Source organism: Manihot esculenta, chromosome 9, assembly GCF_001659605.2.
Source record: "Manihot esculenta cultivar AM560-2 chromosome 9, M.esculenta_v8, whole genome shotgun sequence".
Lineage (NCBI taxonomy): Eukaryota > Viridiplantae > Streptophyta > Magnoliopsida > Malpighiales > Euphorbiaceae > Manihot > Manihot esculenta.
This window is the reverse complement of record NC_035169.2, coordinates 8,944,905-8,965,777: the sequence shown is the minus strand read 5'-3', so window position 1 is coordinate 8,965,777 and position 20,873 is coordinate 8,944,905. Positions and strand designations below refer to the sequence as shown.

The window sequence follows — 20,873 nt, the reverse complement described above, 5'->3', positions numbered from 1 at the left end:
AGAGGAACTGATACCACTGTACGTACGGAGTTGAATGATAGAGACAGATGTCTCTATAGTAGAAAGACCGTTAGGCCAGCAAAAAAAAAAAAAGTAGAGGAAATTTTTCCTCTCAAAGGAGAACTTACCCGACTATTATAAACCCTATTTTTTAAATCTCGAAACATCATAATAATCATAAGAAAACTAATTTTATTTTTATTATATTATATTAAAAATGTTGTTTTTTATAGTTAATTTCGAGATTTTGGGTTAGGTTCAGACCCTTGGCTCATAAGTTTTGTGGGTTGGATTTATGGACAGTTGGAGGTAGCTCAGGTAGGTGTGGCCTAACAAAAATCCAAACCTTGAAACTGTCTAAATTTATGGGTTGGGTTTAGAATTTTAGGTTACTTGCTTTAAAAAATATATTATTTAATTTTATTATTAATCCCTCAATTTTAAAAAAATATTAATTAATTTTTTAATTTTATAAAAAAATTACTAATTAATTTTTTAATATTAAAAATATTTTAAATTTTTTAATAATACTTAACGATTAAAATAGATTTATGGCCGCTAAAGCAGTCTATTTTTAGAGTCTAATGGAGGTTAATTGTGTTGAAAAAAAGACTGAGCTGTATTAAAAAGTATAGATGAGATCTAGTTCTTTTTAAATCGGATGCTCATGTTCTTGTTATGTCCATTAATAATACTTTTTTAGATAATTTATTATTTTTTAATCTTTTAGTTCAAGATTATAAATTGTTTTTATCCAGTTCTGAGAAAGCAAGATATATTTTTATTCTCAGATCTATCGCTCATATTTTAGCAATATTGGCTCATTCTGAATTAGATAAAAAAGTTTAGATTCATGTATCTTTTTCTCATATAGTTTATTGGTGATTTCCTTCAAAATAAAATTATTAAAATTAATATATTTTTTAAATATTAAAAATATTTTAATATATTTTTAAAATTAAAAAAATTAATTATTGAATTTTTCTGTAATATAATATAGGAACTAAAAATAATTTTCTGAAAAAAATTATAGCAAAAATCATCATTTTTTTTTTAATTTGGCATGCGAATAAAATTTGCCTTTAATAATTATTTTATTATATGATATTTTATATAAAATTGAATTGTGTAGAAATTACTTAAAAAAAGGAAAAGGAAGGTTTTTAATAGAAATATTATTCTGATATAAAACTATTTTATCTGGCATTTTTCTCTTCTGTTTTTTGAGCAATGTAAATTTTTTTTTTTTTTTTTTTCAATTGAACAAGACCCAACTGGCTAAGAACAAGGATTACAAGAGACTAACTACCGTTGCCACCACTTCACTGTGTGAAGAGGCTCCTCTGGTTCTATTCTTGATCCCATAGGAGAAACCATGGCCAGAGTCCTCAACATTCCTCAGTCTTCTTTTCTCCGTTCATTCCCAGTAACCGAGAAGCATTAGAACACCAATTTTCACTATTACAGCCACCTCAGAGATACCTTTCTCTTTTACTTCAACAAGCACCACCACCACCAAAGAAGACCAGAAGCTGGGGGCTTCCCTCACCTTGTTTTTCAGGTTGGGCACTGGTGTTTTCGTTTCTGGTATTAACAACTCTCTTCATTGCTCATCAGAATGATATATTTTATTTTCTCAAATATTTGTTTTCCCAAAATTTTGTGTTAGGTTTTTTGAGGTGAATTTTTTAGAGTATGTTATTACTTAGGGATAATGCACTGTAATTAAATAATAAACGACATAAAATTGTTACAAATCGACCTGAAATTTGAAGCTAATTTCGGTAATTGGAAAATGCTTAGCAATAACAAGATAGCTAACCTACATGCAATATAAGATTTTTCTGACCTATTAACCTGCCTTGTCCAGTTGGGTTTTTGCTGAAATGCCTAAAATCCATTCATTTGTTATTATTATCTATAGGCATCATATTTTGAGCCATTTATGTCTTGTGTCAGATATGAGAATAGTTAAGACTTCTACGGAGTGTCCTTGCATTGAATGACTAGGTTACTTTCAGGCTTCTAGGTAATAGATTTCGGCCACAAAATGGGAGACTTTTAGAGCTCAATTAATCACGAGGAGGCTAAGTAGAAAAGTGACTAAGTAAGAGATACAAAAAGTTCAGAACAGAAGCCTAAACATTGCATAACAGATCACAGAAATTCATAATCATCACTAAAGCGTAAATGTCTTGTCTTTCCCATTATTATGGTCAATTTGGAAATTTGTTCTTGACACTCAAAACGTGGGATTCTCATCCCACATCGACGAGCAAAAGAGGATATTATGAGTTTATATATAGTTTCTCATAATTACTAAATAATTTGGGTTAACTATTTTGACCAAATGAAAAATGAGTCCAAACTTTATTTAGACTAGTTTTAGCCGGGCTGTTACACAAAATAAGGAGGCATTACAAAATATGGGAACACAATCTTTTGGGCTCTTTATGTCATGTCATAAAACAAGAAATGTAAATTAACGTGCTGGCTTGAAATAGGACATTTGTATTATGGTGTATTGACTCGGTACTAGTACTAATGTGTTTCCTCTTATAAAAGTTTTCCATATGGTTATGGATCAGATAAAGCATAGAAATGAACTTAATGTTCATGATTCAGGCTCAGAAGTTGACAGTTTTAGAGGTCAACTTGCTCAGGAAGGGATATGCATTGGGTAGAAAAGCTACGCCTTTACCCTTGATCTGATGGGATTGAGCAAATGAGCATATAAAGATAAAGGGATTAAATGTGGAATACTTGAGCCTTAAGCTTAACTTTCTGTTAGTTCTTCCCCTCTTTCTTTCACTCATTTTGTCTACAACCCTTTTGGCATATTTTAGATTTATGTTTACTTGGGAAAAAAAGGATAGGCATGTTGTAATTTATAACAGAAGATTACAAACAACTCAGGAATCAAGTTCCAGGGACTATTAATCCCGGCAAGCTTAATCTGAAGCATGAAGATATGTAGTGACATCTATATAACTGTGTCACATATAGAAGGAGGAGATATAAGAGGCAGAATCATGTGAGTGGTGAAGGAGAATAGTGTGACAGCTGTCTCAGTTGGTTAGACAATTATGAGAAGAGCTCATCAGCTCAACTAATAAATAGAGAAGGGAGAATCTGTCGCATTCATTCAGAATATCAATAATGAAATACTCTCTCTGTTCTCTCTCTCAATTCTCTCTTCCTCACTTCTACTTCTCCTCTTCTTCTCCTCTTCTTCCTCTTCTTCTTCTCCTCTTTCTCCAATTCTCTCATCCCTTCTTCCCTACTTCTCTAATCTTTAACCTTCCTGATGGGGTAAGGGCAGAACCTTACCAGTGGTATCAGAGCTAGTACATAAGGGAAATTGATTGCCTTCCTGATTCTGAAGATTGCAATCATGACCAGATTGGTTGTAGTTAGCTCCGAGATGGTATGGATCATAGAGCTAGAGGAACAATTGAGGAGTCTCCAAGATTCAGTTTAGAGGAATGCTGAGAAAACGAATGAAGAGTTTGAGCTGTTGCGGAAGGGCCAGGAAAAATCCTCCCGAGGTCATGAATCCTTGAGTGAAGACCTAAAAGGATTTATGAAGATGATGCTGAAGGAGATCAAAGGCAAAGAAGTGAGCTCCAGTGAAGGGGAAAGGGGCGGTATGGAAAACAAAGGATTGTTACTGATGCTCTCTGTGAATAAAGATCAAGTCGGTTCAGGTACTAATGCGATGAATACTGTTAATACTGAGATGTTACCAAAAATTGAATTGATAGCCTTTGAAGGAAAAGAACCTAGATCTTGGGTGAGAAAATGTGTCAAGTACTTTGAGGTATATAAAGTTTCGATGGACCAGAGGATTGGAATTGTGAGTCTATTTCTAATAGACAAAGCTGATGCATGGTTCCATAACTGGAATAGAGGGAAGAATCGTTCCTTGGAGGAGTTTGAAAGGGTACTATGTAGTAGGTTTGGGGATGATGGTCTGGAAGATATTGTAGAGGAATTAATGAGATTAAGGCAGGAGACAAGGGTGGAAGAATATCTTGATGATTTTGCAACATTGAGGGTTAGATTAGAAAGATTAATGTCATAGTTGGGAGAATCTTATTTTATGTCAGCTTTTATGGGAGGATTGAAGGACGAAGACAGATTGATAGTGAGAATGTTGAAACATGTCTCCCAGGCCATTGAAATAGCCAAATTACAAGAAAAATTGATTGACCATACCAAAAGAACCAAGCCTTCCCCAAGAGTTTATCATAACAATTCCTATTCTAAAGTTACAGGAAATTCATACCATTACAACAAACCATTCCAAACTTCATATCCCTACCCCCCAAAACCACCTAACTCTGACAATACCTGAAGCAATACTGCTGTAAATAAAATCAATACCAGTAATTCACTAAACCCTTAACAAAATAGCTCTACTTCCAAACCAGCCACTTCCCTTAGTCAATCTATAAATAGATCAAACCCAAGACCATGTTTCAAATGTGAGGAGAAATTCATACCTGATCACCAATGCAAACCCAAAACCTTTTTAGCCATTCAAGTGGATGGTCAAGAGGAAGGGCATATGGAGGAAGACTTGTACACAGTTGATGCAGAAGCTATAACTGAGGAAACTAGTGAAAATTTACTACTGTCAATTAACGCAGTGGAAGGCAGCCAAGGCTCGGGAATAATTAAAATAATTAGGAGGTATAAGGATTGGCAACTAATAATACTTGTCGACACAGGAAGCACCAAAAGCTTTGTGGATAGAAAGGTAGCTGATGAACTGAAGATACCTTTAGAGAAAACACCTCAATCTACTGTCACAGTGGCTGATGGGAGGAAAATGCACTGTATGCATAGATGCAAGGGCTTCAAGTGGGTAGTGCAAACCTACTTATTTTGTTTTGATATAAGGATTTTGGAGTTGAGAGGATTTGATGTGATTCTAGGAGTGGATTGGCTTCAATCATTCAATCCAGTCCTATTTGACTTCCATGGATCTAGAATCATCTTAAGTGACAAGAAGGCAAAAATAGTATTGCAGGGATTGGTAGATTCAGCCACCAAACCAATTTTGAAGGCTTGCAATCAGTATTGTTATAAGTTATAGAAAGTAAATATGTTAATATAGGAAGTAAATATTGATAGATGGATCAGTTGTTTAATCTTAGGGATTGTATAATTATAGGCTTGATTTTCCTTCCTGTTTAGTTACCGTCTCTCATATATAAATAGGTTGTAATCTCTATTGTGATATACAACAATAAATATTATCTTTCTACATGGTATCAGAGCCTTTCTCATAGAGATTTTTTTTTCTCTTTTCTCTCTCGTAAAGTTTTAAAATTTTTTTTGGAGACTTAGGGCTCCGTTCATTTGGGTTATCCATAAAGGGTAACATTTGGATCTCACCATCGCTAGAGTCACCACACCGACACCTTGTCAGATTTGAGGTTTGTTTGCCGTTCGGGTGTTGGGTGGAGGTGTTTTATTTGGTACTGTTCATCGGTACTGTTCATCGGCACTGTTCACGGGTACTGTTCACCGGTACTGTTCACGCCGGGTACTGTTTTCTGATTCTGTGTTTCTTTTGTTGCTATCGTTTTTGGGTTGGTTGTCCTTATGGCTGGAGTTAAAACCACCACCGTAACTGATGTGATTCCTATGATGACTAAAATTACGGAACACAAATTGAATGGATCTTCCGATCAGGGAATTTTGATATCTGCAGATGAGTATGCACAATTCATCCAATACCAGGCATCTATAAAATCTTCTAATTCCTCCTCTATCACTGCAATTGCCGAGTCAGGTAATTCTACTGCATGTCTTGTGTCTTCATCCTCCAAATGGGTTATTGATTCTGGTGCTACCGATCATATGTCAGGTAATTCTACCCTTTTATCCAATCTTGAGTCTCATACATCGCCTTCTTATGTTACTCTTGCTGATGGCACTAAATCGTCTGTCATGGGTTCTGGTCATGTCAACTTAACCCCTTCTCTTTCTGTATCCTCTGTGTTATGTCTCCCTAAGTTCGCATTTAATTTGCTTTCCGTGAGTAAACTCACTCGTGCATTGAATTGTTGTGTCTCATTCTTTCCTAATCACTGTGTTTTTTAGGATCTTTCGACGAAGCAGATTATTGGTAGAGAAAGTGAGTCAGAGGGTCTTTACGTCTTGGATCAGCAACTACCTCGATCTCTGGTATGCTCCACGCGTTTAACACCTTTTGATGTTCATTGTCGTTTAGGGCATCCTTCTCTCTCGGTTTTGAAGAAGTTATATCCACAGTTTCATTCTTTGTCTATTCTAGATTGTGAGTCTTGTCAATTTGCCAAACATCATCGTTTACCTACACTGTCTCGAGTCAATAAACGGGCTTCGTCTCCCTTTGAGTTAGTCCATTCAGATGTTTGGGGTCCTTGTCCTGTTGTGTCTAAGTCTGGCTTTAAGTATTTTGTTACTTTTGTTGATGATTTCTCTCGTACTACTTGGTTATTTTTAATGAAGAGTCATTCAGAATTATTTTCTATTTTTTGTGCATTTTATGCTGAAATCCAAACCCAATTCAATACTTCCATCCGTATATTGCAAAGTGATAATGCTAAAGAGTATCTCTCTTGGGAATTTCAATCTTATTTGTTACAAAAAGGGATTCTTCATCAGTCCTCTTGTGTTGCCACTCCTTCACAAAATGGAGTTGCTGAAAGAAAAAATCGACATCTTCTTGAAGTAGCCAGAGCCCTCTTATTCCAAATGAAGGTACCTAAATGTTTTTGGGCTGATGCTGTATCTACTGCTTGTTTTTTGATCAATCGCATGCCTTCCTCCTTCCTTCATGGTGATATCCCTTATAACATTTTATTTCCCACTAAATCTTTGTTTCCTATTGAGCCACGTCTCTTTGGTTGTACTTGTTTTGTTCGTGATGTTCATCCACAGGTTACTAAATTGGATCCCAAATCACTCAAATGTGTCTTCCTTGGCTACTCTCGACATCAGAAAGGGTATCGTTGTTTTTCTCCTGATCTGAATCGGTATCTTGTGTCTGCGGATGTAACATTCTTTGAGTCCACCCCGTTTTTTCCGCCATCATCTGTTTATAACACCCAGGAGGAGGAAGATGACCTCTTGTTATACACTGTTCGCTCTTCGTCTCCTCAGACTACTCCTACACCTTTCGCTCATGTGCCAGGTCGCCCTCCCATCTTTCATGTGTATTCCAGACGCTTAGAGGACTCTGACTCCGTTCCGCTACCCGCTTCTTCGTCGACTGATCCTGCTCCTACTGATCCTTCATTGTCTGATTTGGATTTGCCCATTGCTCTTCGCAAAGGTAAACGTACTTGTACTTATCCTATTTCATCTTGTGTCTCTTATGATCAATTATCCTCCTCTTCTCGTTGTTTTGTCACTGCTTTAGATTCTATTTCAATTCCCAAAACTGTTATTGAGACTTTGTCCCATCCTGGTTGGCGTGCTGCAATGGAAGAGGAAATGATGGCCCTTGACACTAATGGTACTTGGGAGTTGATGTCCTTGCCCCCAGGAAAGCGGGCTATTGGGTGCAAATGGGTGTTTGCAGTGAAAGTAAATCCTGATGGATCTATTGCTCGCCTCAAGGCCCGTTTAGTGGCCAAAGGTTATGCACAAACTTATGGAGTTGACTATTCTGATACATTCTCCCCAGTTGCCAAGCTCGCATCTGTCCGATTGTTTATTTCCTTGGCGGCTACTCATGATTGGCCTTTGCATCAACTGGATATTAAAAATGCTTTTCTTCATGGTGATCTTCAGGAGGAGGTTTATATTGAGCAACCACCTGGTTTTGTTGCTCAGGGGGAGTCAGGTAAGGTTTGTAGACTTCGAAAATCGCTTTATGGCTTGAAACAGAGTCCTCGGGCATGGTTTGGCAGGTTTAGTGAGGTGGTCCAACAGTTTGGAATGAAGATGAGTAAGTGTGATCACTCAGTGTTTTATAGAAATTCTGATAGTGGAGTAATTCTGCTTGTAGTATATGTGGATGATATCGTTATCACAGGAAGTGAAATTGCTGGCATCACATCCCTAAAAGAATTTCTTAAAACACAGTTTCATACAAAGGATTTGGGTTCCTTGAAATATTTCTTGGGAATCGAAGTTATGCGGTGTAAGAAAGGCATCTTCTTGTCTCAAAGAAAATATGTTCTTGATTTGTTGGCAGAAACAGGAAAATTGGGTGCTAAGCCTTGTAGTGCCCCAATGACCCCTAACCTTCAACTTACCACAGAAGACAGTGAGCCATTTGCAGATCCTGGAAAGTATAGAAGATTAGTTGGCAAGCTGAATTATTTGACGGTGACTCGTCCTGATATTGCATATTCAGTGAGTGTGGTAAGTCAGTTTATGTCTTCTCTTACTGTTGCCCAGTGGGATGCTCTGGAACAGATTCTTTGTTATCTTAAAGGGGCCCCAGGGCGAGGCCTATTCTATGGTAACCATGGGCACTTAAATATTGAATGCTTTTGTGATGCTGATTGGGCAGGCTCGAAAGTTGATAGGAGGTCAATTACTGGGTATTGTGTTTTTGTGGGAGGTAACTTGGTCTCATGGAAAAGTAAGAAGCAAAATGTGGTCTCCCGCTCTAGTGCTGAATCTGAATATCGAGCTATGGCACAAGCCGTTTGTGAAATCTTGTGGGTACGTCAACTGTTGGAAGAAGTTGGGTTCACAAATTCGGTGCCTGCTAAGTTGTGGTGTGATAATCAAGCAGCTATCCACATTGCCTCCAATCCAGTATTTCACGAGAGGACTAAACACATCGAGATTGATTGTCATTTTGTTCGTGAAAAGATCCAACAAAAGATAATATCAACAGGATATATCCGAACTGGAGAATAATTAGGAGATATTTTCACTAAAGCTCTAAATGGGACTCGAGTTGATTATATATGTAACAAGTTGGGCATGATTAACATTTATGATCCAACTTGAGGGGAGTGTTATAAGTTATAAAAAGTAAATATGTTAATATAGGAAGTAAATATTGATAGATGGATCAGTTGCTTAATCTTAGGGATTGTATAATTATAGGCTTGATTTTCCTTCCTGTTTAGTTACCGTCTCTCATGTATAAATAGATTGTAATCTCTATTGTGATATACAACAATAAATATTATCTTTCTACAAGTATCAAGAATTAATGAGTAAGAAAGGCATGGATTTTCAAACTCTTCTATTCTGTGTAAGCATGTAGGAGACTCAATTGCAACAAGAAGGGATGAATGTTGTTTCTAAAGAGATGATGGAAGGACTATAAACTATTCTGAAAAAGTACCACAGTATTTTTGAAGAGCTCCAAGGATTGCCCCATTTTAGGAGTCACAATCACTCCATTCTTCTAGCATCCGCTGCCAAGCCCATCAATGTGAGACCCTACCGGTATCCCCATTTTCAGAAGGCCGAAATAGAGAAACTTCTTTCCGAAATGCTGCAATCCTCCATTATTCAACCAAGCACCAATCCTTACTCTTCGCTAGTGTTGTTAGTTAAAAAGAAGGATGGTTTATGGCGGTTCTGTGTAGACTATAGGAAGTTGAATGATCAGACCGTTAAAGATAAGTTTCCTATTCCTATTATTGATGATCTCTTGGATAAGTTACAGAGGGCAAAGATCTTTTCTAAACTGGACCTTAAGGTAGGGTACCATCAAATCAGAATGAAAGATGAGGATATTCATAAAACTGCCTTCAAGACACACTATGGCCACTTTGAGTTTAAAGTTATGCCTTTTGAACTCACCAACGCACCCGCTACCTTTTAAGTATTGATGAATCAAATCTTTGAGCAGCATTTAAGGAAGTTTGTTCTTGTGTTCTTTGATGATATCCTAATATACAGCCCTGATTTGGAAACTCACTTTCAATATCTGGAAGCAGTATTCAGGATCCCACAAGAACAGTAGCTTTATGCCAACATTTCCAAATGTTCTTTTGGTCAATCGGCTGTAGAATATCTTGACCACATCATCTCAGGGACAGGGGTCTCTACTGACCCCAAAAAGGTACAAGTAATGCTGTCATGGCCCACTCCAATAATGTCTGTGAAGGAACTGGGAAATTTTCTAGGCCTCACGAGCTATTACAGGAAATTTATAAGAAACTATGGCACCATTAGCAAGCCATTAACAGATCAATTGAAGAAATATGCATTCCAGTAGGGACTAGCAGCCTAGCAAGCCTGTGAGACTCTCAAAAAGAGGATGATAGAAGCACCAGTCCTCAGACTTTCAGATTTTTCAAAAGCATTTGTGGTGGAAACGGATACTAGCCAGTGGGGAATTGGAACGATGTTGCAGCAGGAGAATCATCCTATAGCCTTTATCTCTAGAGCTTTCGGGCCAAGAAATCAAGGCTTATCATTGTACGAGAAGGAGTTGTTGGCCATTACCTTTGAAGTTTCTAAATGGAGACATTATTTAGAGTAAGGTCAGTTCTTTATTAAAACTGATCATGAGAGTATAAAGTACTTGTTAGAGCAAAGGTTGCACACTAATCTACGATAGAAAGGCATCTGCAAGTTGCTAGAGCTGGATTATAAAATTTTGTACAGGAAAAGGGTCGAGAATAAAGTGGCAGACACATTATCAAGAAGGCCTGACAGAGGTGAGGAGACTATTTGTGTAATTTACTCTTCTTACTCTGCTATCACCCCTGTGTGGATGAATAAACTGATTACTAGTTATGAGAATGATGATAAGGCAAATGAATTAATTAGGCAGCTATCCCTAGACAAGACACCTATTCCAAATTTTCAATTGAAGCAAGGGATATTGTGGTATGGGGACAGGCTGTATGTGGGTTGCTCTACTTCACTAAGGTAGAAATTACTGGAATTGTATCATTTATCCGCTATGGGAGGACATTCAGAGGTCAACAGCACCTATGTAAGAATTAAGAAATATTTCTTTTGGCCTGGGATGCAAGTAGAGTTACCGAAGTATATAAGGGAGTGTGATACATGTGCTCGATGCAAGGCTGAACATTACTCTTCTCCTGGGTTGTTGCAACCTCTACCTATTCCTGATCAGGCTTGGCAGCATATTTCTATGGATTTCATAGAACATCTGCCTAAGTTAGGAGGTAAGAATACTATTTTAGTAGTAGTTTGTAGATTCACTAAATAGAGTCACTTCATCATCCTCAAACAACCCTTTTCGGCTTCTGTAGTGGCAAAAGCACTATAGACAATGTATTCAGATTACATGGAGTTCCTCAATCCATTGTATCAAACAGAGATAAAGTCTTTACTAGTGTCTTTTGGAAGGATCTTTTTAAATGTCTCGGGGTTCAATTGGCCTTCAACTCAACATACCACCCCCAATTAGATGGTCAGACTAAAAGGGCTAACCAATGTGTAGAAGCTTACTTAAGGTGCATGTGTCATCTGCACCCTACTACTTGGAGCAAATGGTTGCCCTTGACTGAGTAGTGGTATAATTCTAGCCATCACAGCTCTATTCAAATGTCCCCTTTCCAGGCTTTATATGGGTACTGTCCCCCATTTCTGCCTCTAATTTCAGAAGATGCCCCAGCTGTGGAAGAAGTAGGCAAATTCTTGCAAGAAAGACAACAGCTGAGTAATCTGCTTAAAGCCAACTTACAGCTAGCTCAGCATAGAATGAAACAGCTGGCAGATAATAAAAGAAGTGAAAGAGAGTTTCAGGTGGGAGACTGGGTATACTTGAAGTTACAGTCGTATAGGCAAACCTCTGTGGCTATTCGACAGAAATTAAAGCTAAGTGCGAGATTTTATGGGCCTTTTCAAGTCCTAAGCTGGGTAGGAGCAGTGGCTTACAAGTCACAATTACCAGCGGGATCTTTAATCCATCCTGTTTTTTATGTGTCCATGTTGAAGAAGAAACTGGGAGAAGGAATCAGTCTAGTGATAGACCTGCCAGCAACTCAAGAGGCTGAGATGTTGATTACCCAAAGAAAATCTTGGCTACAAGGAAGATCACTAGAGGGCAAGAGACAATGCTGCAAGGTCTCGTTAAGTGGCTTAATATGTCAGTAGAGGATGCCACATGGGAGGACAAGGACTTTATTCTGGCTCAATTTCCAGAATTTTTACATCCTTGGGGACAAGAATGTGCTGATGGAAGAGGTATTGTCACATATAGAAGGAGGAGATATAAGAGGCAGAATCACTTGAGTGGTGAAGGAGAATAGTGTGACAGCTGTCTCAGTTGGTTAAACAATTATGAGAAGAGCTCATCAGCTCAACTAATAAATAGAGAAGGGAGAATCTGTTGTATTCATTCAGAAGATCAATAATGAAATAAGAGCTCTCTCTATTCTCTCTGTCAATGCTCTCTTCCTCACTTCTAATTCTCTTCTTCTTCTTCTCCTTCTCCTCTTTCTCCAATTCTCTCATCTCTTCTTCCCTACTTCTCTAAACCTTAACCTTCCTGATGCTGTAAGGGCAGAACCCTAACAAACTGTTGCAAGCATCATATCTCTATCATACTGTTAAATATCACAGCAACCACTTGTAGGTTTTCTGAATTTTCTTGCATTTGCATTGTACTGTAGCAGGTATTGTATACCTTTTGTTTCCAAGAATGAGATTCCACCGGACCAATATGCTTTAGAACTAGCCGCTAGCTGTCATATTTCCCAATTTATCATGGTTTTGTATTGTGTTAAAAAGGCTGGTCAAAATTGTCTTTCAGTTGAAAGAGGCAAAAAGTGCATGATCAATTTGACGCCTTGAGATGCTTCATTCTTGTACATGTGGCATTCCTGTTCAAGTGAAAAACATATAAATAAATTGTTCTATTGATTGTAATAATTTTGTATTTGCATTTGTATGGGTTATGAAGTGAAATAGACCTCAAAAGTAGGCCCTTGCCCCCGAGAAGCCAATTGACATATACGAGTTTGAAAGGTCCATTGTTTTTCCAAGCATTTACTATGTTGGCAGAATAAGTCTAGACAGTAATTAACAAAAAAAAGGAAATTTACAGGCCTTTTCAATCTTTTTATGTGACTTTTATGTGCACAATCTTGATGAATTAGACTTGCTTCTGCTTTGTTTCTTCATGTGTGGATTTTCATTGATCAGCTGCAAACTTCAATTGTCCATTTGTCAGAAGGCATTGCCAAATTATTCTATTCTTATGATTGGCTTTCATGTGGTTTTGGAAATAGATACTCTTTATTTTTTAATAATTTGGTCATAGTTATGGTTTGTTGGTTTATACAATTGTTCTTCGATTATTCCTCAATTATGATTTGGAAGATCTTAGCTAGGGGTGTATGGTTCCGGTTTCGATTCCAGTTTGATTTCCCTAAGAAATGAAACTAAAAATTCTCTTTTTTTTTGGGAAACTGGAACTTGAATCAAATAATCTCAGTTTGACACTAAGGAATTTTAGTTTGATTTTGGTTGTAGTTCCATGTTTAAGTTCCTATACTAAAAACTACAAAAACATTGTTGTGTTCCTTTTAAAAGAAAGCAGTTCTAAATTTAAAACATTATAACACAAATAAAAATAATAATATAACAACTAAATAACAATACTAATAGGAAAATTATATTATATGGAGAGATTATTTAATAAGTATATTATATTATCTTTTATCTATTTCTTAATTAATTGTTGTTAACTAAAAGATACATGTATAATTAAGGATTAGAAAGTATATTCTATAACTAAAAAAGTAATTTAATATATCTATTAAGGAAATCAACTAGGTGTATATACATATATATTTAGCTAGCATAACTTATTCCGAAATTAGATCACATGATTATAGGAACAAATTGTATCCTTTTTCATTATTCATTATAGAGAAAATTTTCTCTACATGGTATCAGAATCTATCTCATGAAAGATTTTTTACTTTTCATTATCAGCTAGTGCCATCTAAAGTAACCTTTCTCTGATGACCTATTTGTCTCATCCTCCCCCCTGGTGGCCATTGGAAGCTTGGCTGCAGATCAGCCAATCCTCCAAATCCAATTGCCAGACGCACCATAAGTTGCCATCACAGCTGTTTCTTCTCTGCTAATAAAAGAAAGTATTAGGTTACATGTATACATACATTACAATTTTGATTCCATGTATAATATATCTAAAATATCATTAGTAAAATGTATAAACTTGGTTCTTCAGTTTGATACCAGTCCTCTAATATTTCAGTTCAGGTCTCAAAGAAAAATAGTATTAAACCGAATCCAAAGCAGGAAACTAAGTTTGGTTTGGTTCGGCTTTTGCATCGACAGTAATGGTTCCTTTTCAGTTCCATATGGTTCTTTAATTCCTTTTGGGGCCCTCAAACCATGCGCACTCCTAATCTTAGCTGCTAACTGAATAACTATTATGATATTGCCATGTTCTTAATAAGTATATCAAGAGAAGAACTATCCATAGTTATTGCTTGTACATCCAGAAATCTTTATAGAAAATCAAGTTGGATAAATATCATCATGCTTAGATATGCAGGAATAAAAAACATCTTATAATATCATCTAGACATCTATCATTGACACCGTGATTTGCATTAATTATGATTAGCTTATAATCAAGTGCTTGTCTTAATTGTTGCTTGAACATGTTGTTCCATTGTCATTATTTTCAAAACTATTTTCCAGTTTCTTGCTGTTATATCAGAAAGCTGGACACTTTCAGGTACTTCATATTTATGAATTACAGTGTTATCTCATTCCTACACGCAAATTGCTGCAATGGTATTCACAAGTGAGAGGTCATCAATTTTACAACAATTATTTCCAGGCACCATATGGGGTCCAGATGTTTGAAAGTGCTGAGATTGTGGAATATCTAAAGCAACTTATGCTCAACAAGCAAGGCCAGCATTAGCAACAAGCTTTCAAGGATATATAAGCGCGCACACACACATACAATGGGGATGTCTCCCTGAAATTTAAAAGTTTAAATGGGATTATGTTGAATTTAAACTTGTTAAATATATATTTTGCTCCTTTCCCCTATTTCTCCCTTTTGGATTGTCCAATCTTTTTGATTTTATAATCAATGGAATATCTCATTTTGGTGCTTCCTAGACAAGGTAGGTCAGTTGGATTACATGGGCAATCATGTTTGTGTTTTCTTTTTCAATTGCATGCATAGGCTTTCTAATTCATGCTTAGAAATGATGGTGCCACTTGTTATTATTATTATTATCATTTTGAAACCCTACAGTGGAACACAATGCTGGTGGAAGATTTGTTTGCAGCATTTCAAATGTGAAAAAGGCCATATCAAAGTTGACCTAGTTCTAGTGCAATTTCTTATGTGTATTGTTTTGGAGTTGTGAAGAAAAGAGTTGTCAAAACATGTAGCATATACAGTGGCCAGTTTATTTTCTGTGGCAGGTAGAGTCTCACATTCTAAGTGATGCACATTCTTTTACTTTATTCTCTTTCATTCACAGCTTCTTATAGTGGGTTGTGATGTGGAAATGTGGTATAGATTCTTGGCACTTTTGAGCCTTTTGGGTATTTTGTTTTCTTCCCTTCTCCATTTTGTGTGGTTTGAGTATAATCACACTTGCCCATCATTTAATCGTAGCCTTTGATGCTAACATGTCATTGTTGCTTTTAACATTTTGGTCCTTTTTTAGTTCTTGCCTTTTGGGTTCATTGGTCCAACAAAACAAATCACCTTCTTACACGCATTGTAGGTCTCCATGAATGATTATCCAATTGGTACTCTCATCACCATAAGAAAGGTCCCCAGCTTCCATATGGTTAATGATTTTGGATGCCAAAGCTAAGGTACTCACAAAGGAAAAGAACAAGTAACTCTACTTTTTGCACCATAAAGTTTAAAGATGATAAATAAAAAAAATGGGGAGACAAGTGAGCTGTGAGCATGTGAGTGGCCTGACGTATGTTTGAGAATCGGATGGTTCGATTTTGAAAATTGATCAGGCTGCACTACTATGTTATAAAAATTGAATTGAACTGATTTAATTTAATTTATTTATATTTGAATATTAATTTTTAATTGATTTTGTGTGTTTTGTTTAGTTGAATTTTAATTTCTTTTTATTTCAGAAATTTTATTATAAATTGAACTCCATAATTAATTATTTAAATTTAATAAAAAAATATTTAATTTAACTCAATTTAAAAATTTTGCTAAAATTAAACGAATTAATCTTATTAAACGTTTTAAATTTTAAGAATATATCAAGAACTAAATTTCTCTATTTTCTTTACATTCAACTTCATTAATTTTATGTTAACCAACTTACTCGTCTACTTATTTATTCAATCAGCCTAAAATTTTCTTTTTTGCAATTTATTTCTCTTATCTTTCAATGATAAACTTAAATTTAAACTTCGTTTATTCTCAAAAAAATATTTTTCACATTTGAAATATTTAGAAAAATTATATAATGAAAAATATTTTTTTAATTAAAAGATAAATTAAGTTACTTTAAAAAAAATAATTTTTTTAAAAGAAATTATTTCGTATATTTTTAATTATTTTATTAATACATATATATATATATATTATTTTTTAAATTAAAATTAAACAATATGAAAAATATTTATATATATATATAAATTATTTTTCATAAACAAAGCGAGTCTTAGTTCTAAATTTAATTGCTGTATATTTTAAATTTATATTTTCTTTTCACAATTTTTATTCACTTTCTTTAAAAATAATTTTTTTATTAATTTTTTAATTATATTCTTTTTAAAACATTAAATTTTATTTATTAAATACTAATATATATTTTTTAAATTTTTTTAAAATAAATAAAATTAAATAGAATTATAATCAATTTATATGTTATTATAGTATAAAAAAATAGATAATAATTTTAGAATAATTAAAAATAAAAATGATAAAAAAGAAAGAGTAATTTATAAAGAGTAAAGAGATAAAATTTTAAAAAAAATTAAAGTTTCAATATTTAATGGAAATGAAAAAAAATGAGATAAGTTGAGATACATTATCAAAGGAACTATTTCAGACTAAACTTTAAATACCTATATAGATTTAGCATGCATCTAACTAAAATCTAACAAGGGAAAATTTTTATGGCATAAGAAAATTTTGGCTTTTTAGGTCAGCAGTATTCCGTTCAAATAAAAAAAAACTGATCGAATCGAATTAATTTAAAATTTTGATTTAATTATTTTTTATTCGCTTCCATTTGGTTTAATTTTTAATTTTAAAAATTTTAGTTATTTCAATTCGCTTCGATTTTAATTAGAAAAATTAAATTATATTAAAATTAAAATATTCTAATTAAATTTTAAAATATTAAAAATAAAATAAAAAAATAAAAAATATTCAAAATTTAAATTGATTAAATCAAATTAAATCAAATCGAATCGAATCAGACAAATTTAATTTAATTTTTAATTAAAATAAATTTAATTTAATTTTTATAAATATTAAAATTTTAATTTTTAATTAATTTATTTAATTTGATTGGATTTTAAATAAACTCGTGAAATTTTCGCGCAATGAGATTGCTGGCAGAAAAAAAATCCATTTCTAATCTTGAACATTGTGCAACTTAGGGAGTTGTGGTGCTCATTGTGCTGTGATATTTAATGGAGTTAAAAATATATATATTTATAACTATTTTCATATAAATTAAAAAATATAATTAATGTATTTAAAATTGTATTATTTTCACTTAATTTCAGTATTTTTAACACTATTAATTAATATAAATATCGAGTCAAAATTTTATAAAATCAAATATAAAATTAAATTTTTATTAAGTCGAATTTTAAATAAGTCACAGAAAATTTCATTCATTTAAATTCCTAATCCAATCCACAGCAGATTAGTATAAATACAAGTAGAAGAGGTTAAAAAAATTATTAAAAAGAAAAAAAGAACAGAGGTCTGTCTATGCGTCTCACGTTGTAAGTAAAATATAGCAATAGTTTGGGAGAAGCTGCAGAATCATAACAACTTAATCAAACAAGAGTTTGTTTCTGTTTATCCAATGAATTGAAGATCGCTTTATTAGTTTCTGCTAAAAATGTCTCCTCGTATCTCCTTCTTCATTCTTGCTTTGACATTGTTTCTTGCTGTCGCTTCTTCAGATATCGCCACTCCTGCAAAAGGTGAATATCTAAACTCCTTTTATATCCCAGAGAATGATAGAGTTTCTTGATGATCAACACCATCTGTAATTTTTCTTGGAAATTTTCTGAACAGGTCCACCAGCTCCATTCGCTTACTATGGACCCAGAGGAGCTCCCAGATGGGGAAGATTGAGTCCACAGTACTCAGCTTGCTCAAAAGGGAAGATTCAGTCTCCTATAAATATCAACAGGAATGAAACTGTTCATAATAAAAATTTGAAGCCCTTGATCAGAGAATACAAACCTGCAAATGCTACTCTCGTCACTAGTGTCTGCAATATTGGGGTTCGTCTTCCTCTCTCTTCTTTTCCCTTCTCTTTTCATCAAATATTTCTCTTAGTCCAATCCTTTGTTTGAATTCTTTCAGTTGAAAAGAATTAAATTTTTTCCTATTTTATTTCATCTTCTTTTCTTCTAAAATCCCATAAATAAATCACTGATATGTTGAATTGTTCAATCCAGAATTGGAAATATTGTCCTTATTCCTAAGAATAGTAAATTGCTGGTTGAATGGAATCAATATAGAAATGAAATTCGCATTGCAGCAGTATTCCGTTCAAACCGAAAAATCTGATACAATCGAATTAATTTGAAATTTTAGTTTAATTTTTTATTTATTTCAATTTAGTTTAATTTTTAATTTTAAAATTTTTAATTATTTTAATTCGGTTTAATTTTAATATGAAAAAATTGAAAAAAAATGAACCGATCCAATTAGCAATAATAATATATTATTTTCAATAATTTATAGAGATTATATCATATTAAAGTTAAAATATTTCAATGAAATTTTAAAATACTAAAATATAAAATATAAAGTGTAAAAAATAAAAAATTTATTAAAAGTTTAAATTGATTAAATCGAACCGAATCGAATCAGATCGATTCGGTTTTTAATCAAAATCAATTTGATTCAATTTTATAAATATCAAAATTTTGATTTTTGATTTATTCGCCCAACCACCTAATGCACACCTCTAGAAATTGGATCCAAACACATGAGCACATGGCAAAGCAAAAAAACAGAGAAGTTCACATGAGCCACTGCCAATTTGAGCTAAACCAAAGATTCCCAGTTAATGAAACAATTTCATAAACATATATTTTCATTTGCTGTTGTCCTTATCACTGTCTTGTATCAGAGATTGAATTTTATACATGAAATGAAAAAAATAATAATAATTTTTGGAATTGTGAAATGTTTAAATACGAAATGCAGGTGCAGTATGAGGGAGACTGTGGAGTGTTAACAATGGATTCTAAAAATTACACCCTCAAGAAAATGCACTGGCATTCTCCTTCTGAGCATCGTATTAATGGAGTTCGGTAAGTTCTCTTTCAAAAAAATCCAAACTCATTTGCTCCTGTCTGGCCCATTGGCCAAGCCAATTAAACAATAATTGACAACAGGTATCCCCTGGAGCTTCACCTAGTCCATATGGGAGAAAACACCGCCTACTCTGTTGTTGCAATCCTCTACCAATATGGCAGTCCTGATCCTTTCATTGCAAAGGTAAAATTACTAAAAAAAATTTCAAATATTTTATGCTCCAAAAACCTCAAATCTTCATCTAACAATCTGTTATTGCAGCTCAAGGACAGTTTGGACAAGCTCACCAACGAGGTTAAAGCAGGTGAACAAGACGCTCACATCCCCTTAGGAATCCTAGACACTAAGCTTGTAGGGAAAAGAACTCGCAAATATTACAGATACATGGGTTCTTTTACAACTCCTCCATGCACTGAGAATGTGGTCTGGCACATCCTTGGCAAGGTACGTAATCTTTTACATGCAGATGCATAACCAGCTAGGGTTTTATTGTTCATGGCGTGTAAACATATATATATATGTATATGCAGGAGAGAACAGTAACGAAGGAGCAGGTTGAAGCTCTAAAAGCTCCATTGGGTATAGCTTACAAGGTAAATGAAAGACCTCTACAGCCCCTTAATGGAAGAAAGGTTGAGCTTTACAAAGAATTTCGGGTGCCAAAACCATAAGTGTTGTACGGCTGCGATGGTGATTCTGTTAAGTAGTTTAGTTAAGAGTATCTTCTTCACATTATGTGAATTGTGTCTGAAATCTGAAGCTCTAAGTTGTCTCAGAGTATTACTTGAACTGTTGTAGTCTAATACCTTGTTTGGTCGAAAAACTCAATCAGAGAAGTTGAAATTTGAAGTGTGAAAATTATTTTTATTTAGTATTTTTTTATTTTTCGAAAAGTCAAAAATTTTTTTGAGAAAAAATAATTTATCCCATCTTAATTAAGTCACTTTTTTAAAAAAATACTTTCTAAAAATTAACAAATTTGAATTAAAACAATCATTTTAGACAGATTTGATATTGCTGTGATAGTTGGCCCAACATAGGGCTACGTGCACGTGATGTATATATATGCTATTATATTTTTATTCACTTTTAACTTTTTAAAATATTAGTTATAAAAATATTAAATTATTTTATTATTTTAAATTATGAATAATGATTGTGCAAAAGACAAGAGAAAGAGAAAAATTAGAGAGCTTTTATTTCAAACAGAAGAAAATGACGTTACACAGCGTTTTGGAAGCATCTCGCTTCCTCTTATATCAGACAATATCACATGCACAACACGTGCTCAGAGAATTTAGCTCATACAAGTAAAACGACACAGTTTAGATGCTAATTATAAATCAATAACAGTAAATAGTAAAAACGACGTAGTAATTTTAATACCCCTCCTCAAGTTGAAACTGGTAAAGACAAA

General features: G+C 34.0%; 1 protein-coding gene and 1 long non-coding RNA gene across 3 annotated transcripts; both read left to right on the top strand.

The window, feature by feature from the left end:
* The first annotated feature begins 1,236 nt into the window (after positions 1-1,236).
* LOC122724495 lies at positions 1,237-15,060 on the top strand. Of its 2 annotated transcripts, none has more exons than XR_006351921.1 (2): positions 1,237-1,561; positions 14,669-15,060. It is a non-coding gene; the product is annotated as an uncharacterized LOC122724495 (long non-coding RNA). The 2 variants fall into 2 exon arrangements; XR_006351922.1 differs by having other exon boundaries at positions 1,237-1,587.
* Positions 15,061-17,845: 2,785 nt separating this feature from the next.
* LOC110623433 (alpha carbonic anhydrase 1, chloroplastic) lies at positions 17,846-20,327 on the top strand. The gene is made up of 6 exons (XM_043959643.1): positions 17,846-18,105; positions 18,200-18,411; positions 19,346-19,452; positions 19,537-19,639; positions 19,718-19,900; positions 19,987-20,327. The coding sequence occupies exons 1-6, from the start codon at positions 18,021-18,023 to the stop codon at positions 20,125-20,127; spliced, it is 831 nt and encodes a 276-aa protein (XP_043815578.1). The 5' UTR covers positions 17,846-18,020; the 3' UTR covers positions 20,128-20,327.
* The last annotated feature ends 546 nt before the right edge of the window (positions 20,328-20,873 follow it).